Source organism: Anolis sagrei, chromosome 10 (genome assembly GCF_037176765.1).
Source record: "Anolis sagrei isolate rAnoSag1 chromosome 10, rAnoSag1.mat, whole genome shotgun sequence".
NCBI lineage: Eukaryota > Metazoa > Chordata > Lepidosauria > Squamata > Dactyloidae > Anolis > Anolis sagrei.
The window spans coordinates 23,206,340-23,224,772 of NC_090030.1; the positions used below are offsets into that span (position 1 = coordinate 23,206,340).

The following is an 18,433-nucleotide window of genomic DNA, read 5'->3' on the forward strand; positions in this document are numbered from 1 at the left end:
AGGAAGGATGAGAACTACTGTTTTAAATATTATTATCATTATCATCATCATCATCGTCATCTCACCTCCCTCTCTTAAAGAGACACAAAGCCATGCAAGTATGTTTTGAATATCATCATCATCATCATCATCAAACCCTGCTTTCCTTTCTTAAAGGAGATTCAAAACATTGGAGGTGATTATTATTATTATTATTATTATTATTATTATTATTTCTCACTCTCCTCTCTTATAGGAGACTCAAAGCATGTGAGAGGACTTTAATTGTTGTTGTTGTTGTTGTTGTTGTTATGTTGAAGGCTTTTGTAGCCAGAATTACTGGGTTGCTGTGAGTTTTCCGGGCTGTCTGGCCTTGTTCAAGAAACATTCTCTCCTGACATTTTGTCCACATCTATGGCAGGCATCCTCAGAGGTTGTGAGGTCTGTTGGAAACAAAGCCAGTGAGGTTTATATATTGGTTGAATAATGTCCAGAGTGGGAGAAAAAAACTTCTCTGTTGAAGGGTCTGGAGAACAAGCCCTATGAAGAGTGGCTTAAAGAGCTGGGCATGTTTAGCCTGAAGAAGAGAAGGCTGAGAGGAGACATGATAGCCATGTATAAATATGTGAGAGGAAGTCACAGGGATGAGGGAGCAGGCTTGTTTTCTGCTGCCCTGGAGACTAGGACGCAGAACAATGGCTTCAAACTACAAGAAAGGAGATTCCATCTGAACATTAGGAAGAACTTCCTGACTGTGAGAGCCGTTCAGCAATGGAACTCTCTGCCCAGGAGTGTGGTGGAGGCTCCTTTGGAGGCTTTTAAACAGAGGCTGGATGGCCATCTGTCAGGGGTGCTTTGAATGCAATACTCTTGCTTCTTGGCAGGGGGTTGGACTGGATGGCCCATGAGGTCTCTTCCAACTCTATGATTCTATGAGGCAACTGTGAATGTTGCAATTAGCCAGCTTGGTTATCACTGCAAATCCTTGCAGCTTCAAGGCCTGACTGCTTCCTGCCTGGGGTAATCCTTTGTTGGGAGGTGTCACCTGGCACTGATAGTTTCCTGTCTGGAATTCCCCTGCTTTTTAGTGTTTTTCTGTATTTACTGTCCTGATTTTAGAGATTTTTAATACTGGTAGCCAGAATTTGTTCATTTTCCTGTTTTCCTCCTTTCTGTTGGAATTGTCCACATACTTGTGGATTTCAAAGGCTTCTCTGTGTAGTCTAATTTGGTGGTTGTGAGAGTGGTCCAGCATTTCTATGTTCTCAAATAATCTGCTGTGTCCAGGTTGGTTCCTCAGGTGCTCTGCTATGGCTGACTTCTCTGGTTGAAGGAGTCTGCAATGCCTTCCATGTTCCTTGATTCGTGTCTGGGCAATGGTGAGTTTGTTGGTCCCTCTGTACACTTGTCCACAGCTGCATGGTATAAAGGAGACTCCTGCAGAGGTGAGAGGATCCCTCTTGTCCTTTGCTGAATGTAGCATTTGTTGGATTTTCTTAGTAGGTCTGTAGATGCAAACTATGTATAGTTTCCAACAGACCTCACAACCTCTGAGGCTGCATGCCATAGATGTGGGTGAAATATCAGGAGAGAATGCTTCTGGAACATAGACAGCAACCCAGTTGTTGTTATTCTGCTCTCTTCTCTTTGACGAGGCTGAAAGCATGGGAGGGTGCTTTGATGATGATGATGATGATGATGATGATTATTATTATTATTATTATTATTGACACAAAAAACAGTATGTCACAGCAAACGAGATCTCTATGCTGGATTTCGTATCACAAAATCACAAGTCGAACACTTCCCAAGCGTCTAGGACTGTGTGATGTATTTTCGAATGATGCGCGCAGATCCAAATAAGGTGGCCTTTTGCAGTTGACAGATTGTGATTTTGTCAATGTTTATTGTTTCCAAATGCCAGCTGAGATCTTTTGGCACGGCACTCAGTGCGCCAGTGACCACTGGAACCACCTGTACTGGTTTACGCCAGAGCCTTTGCAGTTCGATTTTGAGGTCTTGATAGCAGCTGAGTTTTTCCTGTTGTTTTTCGTGGTATGGCGACATCAATAATCCAGACTTTTTTCTTTTCCACAATCGGGATGTCTGGTGTATTGTGTTCCAAAACTTTGTCAGTATGGATTCGAAAGTCCCATAGTAGTTTTGCATTATTAATAATTATTATAATAATTATTATAATGATTTTTTTTGTCGTGTCAGGAGCAACCGCTCCTATTGTGAGAGAATTGGCCGTCTGCAAGGACATTGCCCAGGGGACGCCTGGATGATTTCTGATGTTTTATCATCCTTGTGGGAGGCTTCTCTCATTTCCCTGCATAAGGAGCTGGAGCCAATAGAGGGAGCTCATCCACCTCTCCCGGGATTCGAACCTGCGACCTGTCGGTCTTCAGTCCTGCTGGCACAGGCTTTAACCCACTGCGCCACCAGGCAGTAATTATTATTATTATTATTATTATTGAACGACTTAAGAAACTGCAAGTCGCTTCTGATGTGAGAGAATTGGCCGTCTGCAACGACGTTGCCCAGGGGACACCTGGATGTTTTGATGTTTTACCATCCTTGTGGGAGGCTTCTCTCATGTCTCCGCATGGGGAGCTGGAGCTGAAAGAGAGAGCTCATCTGTGCTCTCTCTGGATTCGAACCTCCAACCTGTCGGTCTTCAGTCCTGCCTGCACAAGGGTTTAATACATTGCAGCACTGGTGCTCCATGACGATGATGATGATTATATTTATACCCTGCTTTCCTCTCCAGATATAGCCACTCTGCACCTTAGAAAGAATACAAACATACAAAACCTAAGTACCAAAATAAAATTAGACATAGTTATTTGAAAAAGTGAGTTGAAATCACACTAAACGAGTAAAAGCCATTGAAACCCCATTTACTTGCACTCAAAACCCTACCTAGATCAATAGATAAGATAAAGGTAAAGTTTTCCCCTTGACATCAAGTCTAGTCATGTCCGACTCTGGGCGATGGTGCTCATCTCCATTTCTAAGCTGAAGAACCGGCATTGTCCATAGACACCTCCTAAGTCATGTAGCCAGCATGACTGCATGAAGCACCATTATCTTCCCGCAGAAGCGGTACCTATTGCTCTACTCACATTTGCATGTTTTCAAACTGCTAGGTTGGCAGAAGCTGGGCCGAGGAGGGAGCTCACCCTGCTTCCAGGATTCAAACCACCGATCTTTCGGTCAGCAAGTTCTGCAGCTCAGTGGTTTAACCGGCTGCGCCACCAGGGAGCTCTGTGTTTTCCTATACATTGGGAATAAATAAAGCACTTGACCGAAGGCAAATTTGCTTTCTGGGAAATCATTAACCAAGCGGGTGGACTTTTCAGTCCGTTTTATCTGCTAGAGTTATGAATGATGCAATTAGATGTTTAATGTATTATTTATTTATTTACTATACTTCTACCCTGCTGTTCTCACCCCGAAGGGGACTCAGAGTGGCTTACAGGTACTCTGGTAAATAACATATAAATAACATATAAACACATAAGCACACGGAGTTAGAAAATATTTATCGTTTCAGGAGTGAACCAAGGGTACAATTGTAATGTATTAAAAAAACCTCAAAAGTTTTAAAACTTGGTAATTATATTAGAATCCTAGAGTTGGAAGAGACCTCATGGGCCATCCAGTCCAACCCCCTGCCAAGAAGCAGGAATATTGCATTCAAAGCACCCCTGACAGATGGCCATCCAGCCTCTGTTTAAAAACCTCCAAATCTTCTTTGACCAGTAGCTGGCCACTTGGAGTGCATCTGATGTTGCTATAAGGAGGTCCTCCATTGTTCATGTGGCAGGGCTCAGGTTGCATTGTAATACATGGTCTGTGGTTTGCTCTTCTCTGCATTCACATGTCGTGGACTCCACTTTGTGGCCCCATTTCTTAATGTTGGCTCTGCATCTCATGGTGCCAGAGCACAGTCTGTTCAGTATCTTCCAAGTCGCACAATCTTCTGTGTGCACAGGGGGGAGTCTCTCATTTGGTATCAGCCATGGGTAGAGGTTCTGTGTTTTAGCCTGCCACTTTTGGACTCTTGCTTGCTGAGGTGTTCCTGTGAACAGAACAGAAGCGTTAGAAAATAGATAAAAATATATAAATACAATTAAAAGGTGAAAAAGATGGAAAATATAATGCCTAGACCCATACTCATTGTTAGTGCTGCATTCCATGTTGTACTATTCCCCATGCCACAGATAAATATTGCTGTCCCTTCCATCCTTTAGGTCAATGCTGGCCCCTTGGCGTATGCCCGGGCTTTCCTCGACAACAAACACTCCAGTAAATACCCCACCAAGAAGGTGACTGAGTTGAAAGAGATGTTCCGGTAAGTTTAGTATTCCTTCCTATTCGTTCTTCATGGGATTTCATTCTCTCTGGTCTTCTCCAGTGGTGGCCATCAAGGTTCCAGGACAGGATCCTCGCCTTCAAAGGGATCCTTCGCAACATCCAGAAAAGGAAAGTCCTCTCCTCTTCACCTCCTCCCTCTTCTTCCTTCTTCCTCTTCCTCCTTTCTTTCTCCTAACCTCTGCTGCTCTCTGTCTCCTTTCTCCTTTCTTCCTCTTCCTCCTTTCTTCTACTTTCTCCTTCTTTTCTACTTCTCCCTTCTTCCTTCTTCTTCATCCTTTCTTTCTCCTAACCCTTCCTCTCTCCTTCTCCCTTCCTCCTCTTCCTCCTTTCTTTCTCCTAACTTCTTCTGCTCTCCTTCTTTCCTCCTTCCTTTTTCTCCCTCTTTTCTTCTCCTTCTTCTCCCATCCCACTCTTCCTCCTTTTATAACCTTACACATCCCCTTTCTCCTTCTTCCTCTCTCCTTCTCCTTCACCCTTACTCCTCTTCTTCATGTCTTTCTAACTCCTTCTTCTCTCCTTCTCCTTGCCTCCTCTTCCTCCTTTCTTTCTCCTAACCTCTTCTGCTCTCCTTCTCCTTTCGCCTTCTTTCTTCTTCTTCTTCCTTTCTTCTCTTCACACTTTCTCCTTACTCCTCTCCCCTTCTGGATTTTCCTCTTCCTTCTTTCCTCCCTCCTTCTTCCTCTTTTTTTCTCCCATCCCCTCTTCCTCTTTTTATAACCTAACCCTTTCTCCTTCTTCCTCTCTCCTTCTTCTTCACCCTTACTCCTCTTCTTCATGTCTTTTTAACTTCTCCCCTTCTCCCTGCCTCCTCTTCCTCCTTTCTTTCTCCTAACCTCTGCTGTTCTCCTTCTCCTTTCACCTTCTTTCTTCTTCCTCCTTTCTTCTCCTTACACATACCCTGCCTCCTTCCTCCTCTCTCCTTCTCCCTCCCTTCTCATCCTTCTTTATTTCTCCTAACTTCTTCTGCTCTCCTTCCTTCCTCTTCTTCCTCCTTTCTTCTCTTTGTGCTTCCTCTTTCTCCTTACTCCTTTCTCTTCTCCCCTTCTGAATTTTCGTCCTCCTTCTTTCCTCCTTCTCCCTCTTTTCTTCTCCTTCTTCTCCCATCCCACTCTTCCTCCTTTTATAACCTCACACATTCCCTTTCTCCTTCTTCCTCTCTCCTTCTTCTTCACCCTTACTCCTCTCCTTCATGTCTTTCTAACTCCTTCTTCTCTCCTTATCCCCGCCTCCTCTTTCTCCTTTTTTTCTCATAACCTCTGCTGCTTCTCCTTTCGCCTTCTTTCTTCTTCCTCCTTTCTTCTTCTTGCACATACCCTGTCTCCTTCTTCCTCTCTCCTTCTCACTCCCTTCTCTTCCTTCTTTATTTCTCCTAACGTCTTCTGCTCTCCTTCCTTTCTCCTCTTCCTCCTTTCTTCCTCTTTCTTCTTCCTCCTTCCACCTCCCCCTTTTTGGCTTTTCCTCCTTCTTTCCTCCTTTCTCCTTCCTCCTTCTTTCTTATCCTTGCGAATTCCCTTTCTCCTTCTTCATCTCTCCTTCTCCTTTGCCCCTCTTCCTCATTTCTTCTCCTTCTGCCTCTCCTTTCTCCTCTTTCCTCCTCTCTCTTTCTTCCTCCTCCTCCCTTCTTTTCCCTTCTCTTTTTCTTTCCTTCCTTTTTCCCTCTGCTCCTTGCTCCTCCTTCCTCTCTTCTCACCTCCTCTTCCCTTTTCTTTCTCCTCTATTAACTTTATTGATATCCCACCTGTGGATGGAAAAAATATCCATAATTATTGGTTCCCAAGTGGAAACACATATTTCCCCCGAAAGAGTTGGGAAACCCCATTGGAAAGAATAATAGATTAGAGAGATTTCTCCTGGTGTTTTGAATACTCCAAAATGTTTCTGCAGAGAGAGAAAAAATGGGTTTTATATGCGGAAAATCATTTTCCTGCAGGGAAAACATAGTTTTGTTTGTATATCTTTCCGTACAGCGTATTTCCTCCCTTCTTGGATACGGTGATATAGGGATAATATGGGGAGAATATGAAGATCAGAACTCAGATATAGTGAAAAGATGGGAAATGTGAGCATCATTGGGCAGATAGGGTCTGGAGAACAAGCCCTATGAGGAGCGGCTTAAAGAGCTGGGCATGTTTAGCCTGAAGAAGAGAAGGCTGAGAGGAGACATGATAGCCATGTATAAATATGTGAGAGGAAGCCACAGGGAGGAGGAAGCAAGCTTCTTTTCTGCTTCCCTGGAGACTAGGACGCGGAACAATGGCTTCAAACTACAAGAAAGGAGATTCCATCTGAACATGAGGAAGAACTTCCTGACTGTGAGAGCCGTTCAGCAGTGGAACTCTCTGCCCCGGAGTGTGGTAGAGGCTCCTTCTTTGGAAGCTTTTAAACAGAGGCTGGATGGCCATCTGTCAGGGGTGATTTGAATGCAATATTCCTGCTTCTTGGCTGAATGGGGTTGGACTGGATGGCCCATGAGGTCTCTTCCAACTCTTTGATTCTATGGAGAGAATAGTAGAATTATGGGGAGAATACTACAGAGGACTATTCACTGTATTCATCTTCTAGACATGGATGAAATAGTTGAGGATTTGCATCCCTAACTTTGTATCTACACTGTGAAATTAATGCAGTTTGATACCTCTTTAACTGCCATGGCTTAATAATATGGGATTGTGAGAGTTGTAGTTTCACAAAGCCTGGCAAAGAGTGCAAACCGCAACTCCCAGGACTCCGTCGCAGCTGAAGTGTATCGAACTGGATTAAATCCACAATATGGAAACAGTGTGAATGAGTCACTGGACCCAAAGTATTACAGGGCCCAGACGCTATAACTCCCATCTTCCGGTCTTTCGCCAGGAGGTTCATCCAAGTCTGTGGGGTTGCCCTGGGGCTGAATGAGCGGCTGATCAAAGAGGACCAGGCAGAGTACCATGAAGAACTCAAGTCCAACTTCAGGGACATGGCCAAGGAGCTTTCGGACATCATCCACGAACAGGTAAACAGACGCTACATCTCTCCAAACATTCTCCGGAAAAAAGGCTCCAGTGCCCTGTATTTGGTAACACATATGCTCTAAGGTTGATCTGGCTAAATCGGACACCTTCCGGGGGAACCAAACTACACATCCCATTCACTTGATCACTGGACTTGTTACCTAGAGTCGAGCACTGGCTGTACTGGGGATTCTGGGAGTTGCAGTTCAAACAAACACATTGTTTCCAAGCTTTGCCTCCTCCTTTTAAGCAGAAACCGTATGGCCATCTGTTGGGGGGACTTGTGCTATTCCTGCATTTCAAGGAGTTGGACTAGATGGTCCTTGGGGTCTCCTTGATATCGAGCTAGAATTTGGAAGGTCCTGCCCAGGAGAGAGGAGCCCTTAGACCCGAAACCCTTGGCAAGCAAAAGAGGAGAAAGACCCAGAATTTTCTCTGATTTTTCCCAAATAAATCTTACCAAGGTTGAAGAAAAGCCATCAATGTTTATTTAGCAATCAGCTGAAAGGATGCCAAGTCGCAATCATTTGTCAGGCAAAGCATAAAGAAATACATTTGATACAGCCATATTTATAGTAAATTCAAAGTTGCAGAGTTCAAACTTCCCGCCCCGGCCTCCCTGCTGCCCTCCACTGTGATTGGACAATGGGCAAACAGCTGGGAGGCGGCCCCACACCACCCCCAGCGCCCCTGGACCAATGGGGACTCTCCAGCGGTCCGTAGGGTCCAATGGGGAGGCTTCTGCCATCTAGCGGCGATAGCAAATCAGAAAAGAAGGAGGCGGGATGAAAGGACACAAAGGAATCCATGAATGAATGTGAAAAAAATAATGCCATGTGGTCAGCGAGACAAAGGGAAAGTCTCAAGCCAGCCTGATCTATTGTGCTTTGAGTGGAATGAATCAACATGTGTAAGGGAAAATCCGGATTTTACTAGCCAGCAGATATGGAGACAATGAAGGCGAAACTGGGGTGATTGTTTCTTGGTGGAGATAGCTGAGTTAATCAGAGCGAAGGCAAAAGGTTTTTCGAGGACCTTTTGTCCTTCAGAAGGAAATATGATTAAGATTTTTGCCAAAGGAGCAAGCTGAGGGCTGGGCAATTCCTCCGAGGGCCACCAGCTGCCCAGGCTACTGTTCATGCAAAAGGAAGTTGTGGATAAAACATTCCTGGAATTTTGGGGGCTTTGTAGTTCCTTTGGTGGGGTTTCTTCATGTGGAAAGGGAAGGAAAAAAAGGTCAAGGGAAGGCCACTAGTACAAAGGAAATATGAAAATATATACATTTGATGTAGCAGGAACCATGTGCCTATAATTCATAACAGGAAAAGTCCATACAAAAGTATGTTTTTGAAAGGGAAACAAAAGTGTTCATGGGGAATGATTAAAAGCATGAAATTCATGAGAAAAGGTCCAAAAGGTTTCACTGAGCCAGTCAAGGAAGTCCTGCAGCGTTGAGGTTGAGACTTGTCCTTGGCCCTTTGCAGAACTATAAGTTATTATCTCTTATTGGGGGTGGGGGGGGGGCATGCTCGGCTTCATCCTCCAACTCCACGATTCTATAGGATTGAAGCATTTCTCTTGAAGCTTCCAGGCGCCTTTCCCAACAACAACATCAATGCTATTCTTTCCCTGTAAAGTTCAGACTAAAAACCAGAAGGGATTATCCCATCCGTCAACATGAGATGGGATCTCCACTCCTGCCCAGATCCCAGCTGCTTCTGCTTTTCTTCTTCATGGAAATGCAAATGCATTTGCAGCTCACCTTGATCTGCCTGTTTGGTTTGCATACAGGTGTCTTGTATGAGCCATTTCGTTATTATTCAAATCAAGGTATTTGTTATAATATACATTATATATTCAAAATACAAAACAACACCACCTCATCTTTCTCCCTACTTTCTGACATGAGATCTTAATGGCCTCCCATCCAATTATGAACCAGGTCTGACCTTGCTTAGCAACCATAAGTAATGATTTCTATTAATGTCGCCATTTATTTCTCCATAATGTGAATATAGTACAGGTTGGGACTCCCTTATCCAAAATGCTTGGGGGCAGAAATGTCCTGGCTTTTGAAATACTTGTATTTGCATAAACATTTGTCATTACATATCTATATATCTATATATATTTAATCTACTGCGATCTCTCTTTCTCTCTCTGTTTATATATATGCAAATACACCTGTATATCCAGGTATGTTGCAGATGGGACCCAAGTCTAAACACAAAATTCAGTTATGTTTTCATAGAGATCGTAGTCACGGTGTCGTGAACCTGAAGTCTTAAAGGAGCCAAACACAAGTAAAAGGTCCAAACAAGGTTTATTAAAGTAACAAAAATAGCTTAGAAACACTTAACTCAGTGTATCTAGCAAGAAAACAAAGTCTGTAGAAAACTGCTATGCAAAAAACGCAACTTGAAGAATAATCCGGATTATACAGGAATATAATCTGGGATAACAAAAAGTTGAAGCAAACTGCTTCAAAATCACAGAGTTCAATAAACACAATGTAGCAAGGCGGGAGCAAGCAAAAACGTAGTCAGGAAACAGTCCAAAGTCAAGGCACGTCCAAAAGCAGAAGTTGAGTCCAAAATGCGATGTTGTCGTCCAAAAAACAATCCGAAATCAGCAAGGAAGTAGAAGTCAGCACTTACAGGATTCCAGTCAGTAGAAACACGAAAGCACAGCGATCTGCAGTCCCAGGACCCAAGGCAAGAGTAATGGCAGCAACAAAGTCCCAAGTCCAATACAACACTTTGCCTACTGCAAAGTTCCAATAGTTTGATGCCTTACTTTTATCCTATAACTCCTCATCAGAGGTGGAGCTGGACTCCACCCTGTCTTCATCACTCCAACTTTTCCAGCGTCTAACAAGACTTAGATCACCCCATGTATTTCCAGGTTGCCAGTCTCCCAAAAACCCTTCAAACTCCTCACTTGATGTGGGTTGGGTAAATATGTCCCTGATCTCTTGTACACGGGTCCAATCTAACTCATCCTCCTCCCCGTCATCACTCCCAGTCCCATCGCTCCCCGTGAAGTTGGAACATTCCTCCTCAGTTGGAACATTAAGTATTTCACGGATCCTCTTCCTTTCTCTCTCTCCATCTGACTCTTGATCCCGAGTAACCCTCTCTACATTCAAACCTCTACATTCCTCTCCCTCCTCCTCCATTTCAGAGACAGTGAACCCTTCGAATGACTCAGTATCTGTAGGTGTCATGAATATTTCCCTAATTTGCTTTCTTTGCTGCTCTTGATCCAACACCTGAGCAGCCCTCTTTGCCCTTCTACTACTTGTTGTAGCTTGCTCAGCACACTCTACTACAACACACGGAGCCTGAAGGCTTTTCATGCACAATATTTATTTTCATGCAATATATTATATTATTAGCATAGTACAATATCAGTATTATATATTACTATATTGCACTATACCATTATATTGTAATATTATTAGTAATATTACATGTAATGTAAATATATAATTATAATATTGTATTACTATTACTAGTATTGTATTACATTATAATATTATAAATATTATATGTACATACAATATTATATTTTATGCATCATATTTTGAATACTTCAATTCAAGTTTGCATACATTGAGTCTCCTTTTTGGAGAGAAAAGCAGAGTATAAATAAATATAACAACAACATAAACAACAACAATAAAACATTGAACCATCAGGAAACAAAGGCATCTCTGTCTCAGCCAGTTTTGGAGCAATTTGGAGTAAGGGATACTCAAAGCTATATCTACATGATGCACGCCTTTCAATCTTTGTGAGGGGCCCACCACCTAAAATTTGAGGTCTATCGGCATCCCATGTGGTCCCTTGGGGAGATGGTAGCAGGGTACAAATAAAGTTTATTATTGTTATTATTATATAAATGAAATCGATAGGAACTTTAGGAGGGTCTACCCCAGGAGGAGAGACCCTGAGACCCCACCAAAGAGGGATTGCTACTTTGGCGAGTAAAGAGAAGCCTGATTTTCAGCAATTTTATTTCCCTAAATATCCAGAAGAAATCTCACCAAAGTTGAAGAAGTGGCACCAAGATGTTTTTATTAGCTGAAAAGGATGCAATGCAGCAATCTTTCGCCAAGCAGAGCATGTGGTTACAGAGAATAATGGCATTTTTATAGGAAATACAGGCTTGTGAGTTTCAAAATTCCCGCTCCCCGCCCTCCTCCCAGCTCGATGGTGATTGGCTGGCGTGATAACAACTGGGAGGAGGCTCAGCCGCCCTCCCCGTGCCAGAGCCAATCACAGAGCTCCTGCGGTGCGTTGGAGCCTATCAGAAAGCTCCTGCCGCCTCGGCGCTCTGGTGAATCAGGAGGAAGGGAGGCGGGATGAAAAGAAACAATGTTTTTCTGAGTGAATTAATGGAATTCCAATGTCCTGGGGCTTCTTGAGTCCGGGATCGGCCTTCTAAAGAAACTAACTTTATTGTCTTTAGATGGGTCTGCGATAAGTAATGATTACTTAATCCAGGTTTTCCTGTTGCAATCAGATATGACACAAAGAGGAGGCTGGGATGGATGTCCGGTGTGGAGAAGTTTGAAAGGAAAAAAGGGGTTTGGGGAAAGAGACTTTTCGAGGATCATCTCACCCCCTTTGTTATGTGACTAGAAGTTTGCCAAGCAAAAATCCCATTTGATGGCCCAACTCCGATGTCAAAAAGGAATTTCTGTTCTATTTTCCATGCAAACATGTTTCAAGATAAAAGTTCTTTTATGATTGCCGATTGCCTTTTCAGAGCCAGGGCAGCCTCCTTGTAGACTTCCCCCAAAGAGAGGGGAAGGGGGGGGGGGTGAAGGGTTCAGGGTAAGGTTAGAAATATGAGGGGGAAATACATGTGGAAATATAAGAATCACAAGAAATTCATATCAGATACCACCTCCCTATCCCACCCACCAGAGAAACTGATTAGTTATAATTTCAGCAAAACATGAGTCCATAGTTCATTCAGGGGAAATTCGTAGGTGAAAACAAGTCCTTTGAAGTCCAAAATACTTGGCAGAAAGACAAAGTCACAAAAAAGAGTTTAGTGATTTCCACTGAGCCAAAGGATGGAGTCCTGCAGCACTGAGATCGAAGCTAGTCCTTGGTCCTTGGGAAACTACAACTCCTTGCAAGGACTGAAACCCCAAGGCCAGACTGTTCCCCGAAAGCCTCGTGGGGTAGCCGCACCAAGTCTCCAGGGCAGGGGCTTCGCAAGGACGAAGAAGCGGCGAGGGCAGTGGCAGTGCGGCAGCAGCGAGGCTCGGATTTTGACAATCAGCTGTTTCCTTAAAATTATATTCTTAAAATCAAAAAGGTTATTCCCCGAGCATAGAGGCCCGAAATACAAAAACCGAGATAGCAGATAGTGTTAGAGTTTAGCCAGGAAAAATATGCCATCAAAATGGAGCCGATCCGCCATTTCGTGGATACGGGGTCCCGAGGGGTTTCCGTATCCGCGGTTTGGGGGAGCGCAGATTTGGTCTCTGCTGCTGGTCAGATCAGCTTGAAGGCAGGGATCTGGGATGCCCTCGACGACATAAGCACAATTGACTATGTAACAAAATGTGAAAAATGTTCCGTTCCTGCTTTGAAAGTGTTATTTCCTGTTTAATTGTGCGCTCCTGACTTTGAAAGTAGTTGTTCTCCTCTAGAAACTTTGTTTTTGTGGCTGCCACAAACTAGATTGAATTGGTTGAAACTTGATGAGATTCACTGAAAAACTAGTGCCAAATATGCTGCAGGATGATGTCCCTCCCGCAAGAACAAAATTTTTGCAGTTTAGTCAACTCTTCCCATGTTTTTATGATACCAACCAATTAGGAAAAAGACATTTATCACCTAGGAACAAACATCCATATCTTCTAGAAAGACTAACTTCTGGAGTTCGCTCTTTGGGAAGACCGTACAATGATCCAAATAAGTCTTCTGGATCATGTCAAACTTCACTCTTGTTTGGATAGTTGGGATTTATTTATATCCTGCCCTATGTCTAGAGGACTCATGTATAATAGATGTTGATGGCAAAGGCATTGTTATTCCTTAGCAGGCTTTTTGCTTTAACCTTTTCAAAACAAGCTTGGTTTTGCATTGATTAACTGGAGTCAGGACAGAGCAAAATGCATTGGTTTTATACACGCTTCTCCATAAAGCATAGTGACATGACTTTTTGAAACTACTAATCCCAGAATCCGAAAGCCGTTAAGTCAGTGGTTCTCAACCTTCCTAATGCTGCGACCCCTTAATATAGTTCCTCATGTTGTGGTGACCCCCAACCATAACATTATTTTTGTTGCTCTTCCATAACTGGCATTTTGCTACTGTTGTGAATTTCTGGTATGCAGGATGTATCTTCATTCACTGGACCAAATTTGGCACAAATACTGGATACACCTAAATTTGAATACTGTTGGGGTTGTCATTTGGGAGTTGTGATTGCTAGGATTTATAGTTCACCTACGATCAGAGAGCATTCTGAGCTCCACCAATGATGGAATTGAACCGGATTTGGCAAGCAGAACGCCCATGACCAACAGAAAGTACTGGAAGGGTTTGGTGGGCATTGATTTTGTCATTTGGGAGTTGTAATTGCTAGGATTTATAGTTCACCTACAATCAAAGAGCATTTTGAACTCCACCAACGATGGAATTGAACCAAACCTGACACACAGAACTCCCATGACCAACAGAAAGTACTGGAAGGATTTGGTGGGCATTGATTTTGTCATTTAGGAGTTGTAATTGCTAGGGTTTATAGTTCACCTACAATCAGAGAGCATTCTGAACTCCACCAATGATGGAATTGAACCAAACTTGGCACACAGAACGCCCATGACCAACAGGAAGTACTGGAAGTGTTTGGTGGGCATTGATTTTGTCATTTAGGAGTTGTAATTGCTAGGATTTATAGTTCACCTACAATCAGAGAGCATTCTGAACTCCACCAATGATGGAATTGAACCAGACTTGGCAAGCAGAACTTCCATGACCAACAGAAAGTACTGGAAGGGTTTAGTGGGCATTGATTTTGTCATTTAGGAGTTGTAATTGCTAGGATTTACAGTTCACCTACAATCAGAGAGCATTCTGAACTCCACCAATGATGGAATTGAACCAGACTTGGCAAGCAGAACTCCCATGACCAACAGGAAGTACTGGAAGAGTTTGGTGGGCATTGATTTTGTCATTTAGGAATTGTAATTGCTAGGATTTATAGTTCACCTACAATCAGAGAGCATTCTGAACTCCACCAATGATGGAATTGAACCAGACTTGGCACACAGAACTCCCATGACCAACAGAAAGTACTGGAAGGGCTTGGTGAGCATTGATTTTGTCATTTAGGAGTTGTAATTCCTAGGATTTATAGTTCACCTACAATCAGAGAGCATTCTGAACTCCACCAACAATGGAATTGAACCAGACTTGGCACACAGAACTTTGGGCTCAAACAATAGTAGATCTGGACCAAGCTTGGTGCAAATACTCAGTGTGCCCAAATATGAACATTGGTGGAGTTTGGGAAAACTAGACCTTGACATTTGGGAGTTGTAGTTGCTGGGATTTATAGTTCACCTACAATCAAAGAGCATTCTGAACCCCACAAATTATAAAATTGAGCCAAACTTCCCAAACAGAACCCCCACTGCATTTTCCGATGGTCTTTGGCAACTGTCTGATACCCCCCTCGGGATCCCCCAGTGGTCCCCACCCCCAGGGTGAGAAACGTTGCATTAAGTGGTAAGGACTGCAGCCAAATGCATTCTCTTTTGCAACAATTTGAGACCGACGTTTGCAGCAAATCATGAAATGAAGCATTTGGAAACTCTTTTAAGAGTGGAATGGTTATGATTATAAGATGATTATATTATAAGATGATTATCATGATTTCCTTTTTTGTGGGAACAAATTAGATGCAAAGTTTACTCTACTAGATCCTTTCCCATGCTCCGTCCTCCATTATCCACTTGCAATAATCTTTGAGAGTTCTTGGAGAGCGGGAGAAGTCCCAGCAGATTGGAGGAGGGCCAATGTGGTCCCAATCTTCAAGAAGGGAAAAAAGGATGACCCAAACAACTACCGTCCGGTCAGCCTCACGTCGATACCAGGCAAGATTCTGGGAAAGATAGTTAAGGAAGTGGTCTGCAAACACTTAGAAAGGAATGCGGTCATTGCTAATAGTCAACGCGGATTTCTCAAAAACAAGCCATGCCAGACTAATCTGATCTCTTTTTTCGATAGAGTTACAAGCTTTTTTAGATGCAGGGAATGCTGTGGATGGAGCATATCTAGATTTCAGGAAGGCCTTCCTTCAACAAGGTCCCCCATGACCTTCTGGCTAGGAAACTAGTCCAATGTGCATTAACTCCTTAAAACAAAAAAAACATTATCTTCCCAATCAGTTCAGGCAAAAGCCAAGTGCTGCAGCCTCTTCTAGTTTTCCTATTCATTCATTTTCTATCTTGATCAATTGCTTGGGCACATTTGTGCGAGTGAAATATTGGATCTATTGTAGGGGCAGGGGCGGCTCAACCCATTACGCAAAGTAAGCATTTGCAGTATAGTTGATTTTGCCCAGGGGCGCTCTTGAGGCGCTCTAGGGGGAAAATAGACCTTGACATATGCGAGTTGTAGTTACTGGGATGTATAGTTCACCTACAATCAAAGAGCATTCTGAACTCCACCAATGATGGAATTGAACCAAATAGGGCACACGGAACTCCAACGACGAACAGAAAATATATATCAGTGATTGGTTGGGGGGGGGGGGGGCACCAAAATACTGTTTGCTTACTGTTGAAAATTACTCTGTGTAGGGGTTGTAGTTTTACAAAGTCTTAAAAATTCTTTGCCTCCTCAAACTACAATTCCCAGGGTTCCTTAGAATTGGGCCAAATGGCATTCATTCCACAGTGCGGATGCTCCCTTTGGTAGGGATTGCTCAGGGCCCTGGGAAACTACAACTCCCAGGATCCCGTAGCATTGAGCCAGGCAGTTCATTTGGTGTCAATACAGAGGCAGCCCTAGGTAATTTTCAAAGGTAAGCAAACAGTATCTTGATGCCCCCAACCCCCCAAACCAATCACTGATATATATTTTCTGCTCGTCGTGGGAGTTCTGTGTGCCATATTTGGTTCAATTCCATCATTGGTGGAGTTCAGAATGCTCTTTGATTGTAGGTGAACTATACATCCCAGTAGCTACAACTCACATATGTCAAGGTCTATTTTCCCCCAAGAGTGCCACAAGAGCACCCCTGGGCAAAATCAACTATACTGCAAATGCTTACTTTGTGTAATGGGTTGAGCCGCCCCTGTGTCAATAAATATGAATTTCACAGTGTGGATGTCTCCTCTGGCAAAGATTGGGAAACTACAAATCCCAGAACCCCATTGCATTGAGCCAGAGCAGTTCAAGTGGTGTCAATCAACAATAATTCCACAATGTGGATGCACCCTTTGGCAGAGATTGCCAGGGACCTTGGAAAACTGCAACTCCCATGAGCCGAGGCAGCTCAAGTGGTATCAAATGGCATTCATTCCACAGTGCGGGTGCGCCCCGGTGCATTTGTAAACCTACGCATTTGGTATTTGCGAGTGCTGTGGTTGCTTAATTCTCTTTGCTTGTGTCTTTCTCTTCCTTTTCTCCCACGCTGCCTTTGCAAAGGACAGCTTTGAAGAACCAGGTTAGGTTACTTCCCTTCCTTTCCTTTTTGTAGAAAGAATGTGAGACACACGGGGGAGACTTTGCTAACAGGATGTTTCTGTTTCAGCTGTACCAAGAGGACACCCTCCATTCCTCATGGATCGACAACACTCTGCACGTGTTCTGTGCCATCAGCGGGACGTCCGGGGACGGCTACGGCTTGCTGAGATTGACCCCCGACCTCTGAGAATTGAAGCATACTCGCCTTCCAAACTGTTGGTTACTCACTGCGTCCAAAAGCGCATCCACATTGTGGAATTAATGCAGTTTGACGTCACTTTAATCCAGTACTGTGGCATCTTGGGAGCTGTGCACTGGGGAGGTCCTTCTTATGCAGAGAAGGCAGAAGACCTTGCAAAACTAGCATCCTGGATCAAAGTGGGTCCAAACTGCATTAATTCTGCAGCGTAGACGCTTTCCACAGTGCCTCCCCGTCTCCTTTTTGTATCATTCCTTTCTTCCCATTGCATTGTGAAATAACGTATATACAAACAAGCCGCCATTTATCCAACTAAGCTTGGAAACGGTACCATGTAAACTTGTACAATGGGATATAATAAAGTGTACAAATCTTTTTATATATATATAAATATAGTAAACACAATGCAGTTTGTGTTTGTTTGCATTACATGCCAATGTCTCTAATTTCTGCTATTCAATCTATATAAATAAAAATGTAATGTTCGTTTGTGGGATTAACAGAACTCAAAAACCACTGGGGGAATTTGGACACCAAATTTGGACACAAGACACCTAACAACCCAATGTATGTCTTTCACTCATAAAAACACTGCAGAAGGGACTTAACATGCCCCAAAAAGCTAAAAGATGAAAAGCTAAATGACAATACAGAAAAATGGGAAGAAAGAGGGAGGGAAGGTGAGAGAGAGAGAGAGAGAGAAAGAAAGAAAGAAAGAAAGAAAGAAAGAAAGAAAGAAAGAAAAGAAAAGAAAGAAAAGAGGGAGGGGGGGGGAGGTAAAGAAAGAAGTAAAGGGAGTAGGAAGCATGGAAGCAAAGAGAGAAGGAAGGAAGGAAGGAGGTAGAGAATGAAGAAAGGAAAGAGGTAGAGAATGAAGAAAGGAGGGAAAGAGGGAATGAAAAAGGGGGAAGGAAGGAAAGAGAAGGAAGGAAGGAAGGAAGGAAGGAAGGAAGGAAGGAAGGAAGGAAGGAAGGGGAGCGAACGAAGGGGGGGAGATGTAGAGAAAGAGGGAGAGAAGGAAAGAGAGAAGGAAGAAAAAGGAGTCAGAAGAGAAAGAAAAAGGGGAAATTAAGGAAAGAGATAGAGAAGGAAGGAAGAAGAGAAGGAAAAATGGGAAGGAAGGAAGGAAAGACGGAGTGAAGGAAGGAGAGAAACATGCC

At 43.3% G+C, this 18,433-nt stretch overlaps 1 protein-coding gene across 3 annotated transcripts in view; it reads left to right on the plus strand.

The window, feature by feature from the left end:
• DOCK11 (dedicator of cytokinesis 11) overlaps positions 1-17,353 on the plus strand; it is a 155,433-nt gene extending 138,080 nt beyond the window's left edge. For 2 of the 3 annotated variants that reach the window (XM_060756079.2, XM_067471637.1), the window contains exons 51-53: positions 4,239-4,339; positions 7,216-7,354; positions 17,142-17,353. In XM_060756079.2, the coding sequence (XP_060612062.2) occupies positions 4,239-4,339; positions 7,216-7,354; positions 17,142-17,261 (360 nt within the window). In that variant the 3' untranslated portion in view covers positions 17,262-17,353. Of the gene's footprint in view, positions 1-4,238; positions 4,340-7,215; positions 7,355-17,040; positions 17,055-17,141 lie in introns of all 3 variants that reach the window. The other variant, XM_067471638.1, reaches the window with a different exon arrangement.
• The last annotated feature ends 1,080 nt before the right edge of the window (positions 17,354-18,433 follow it).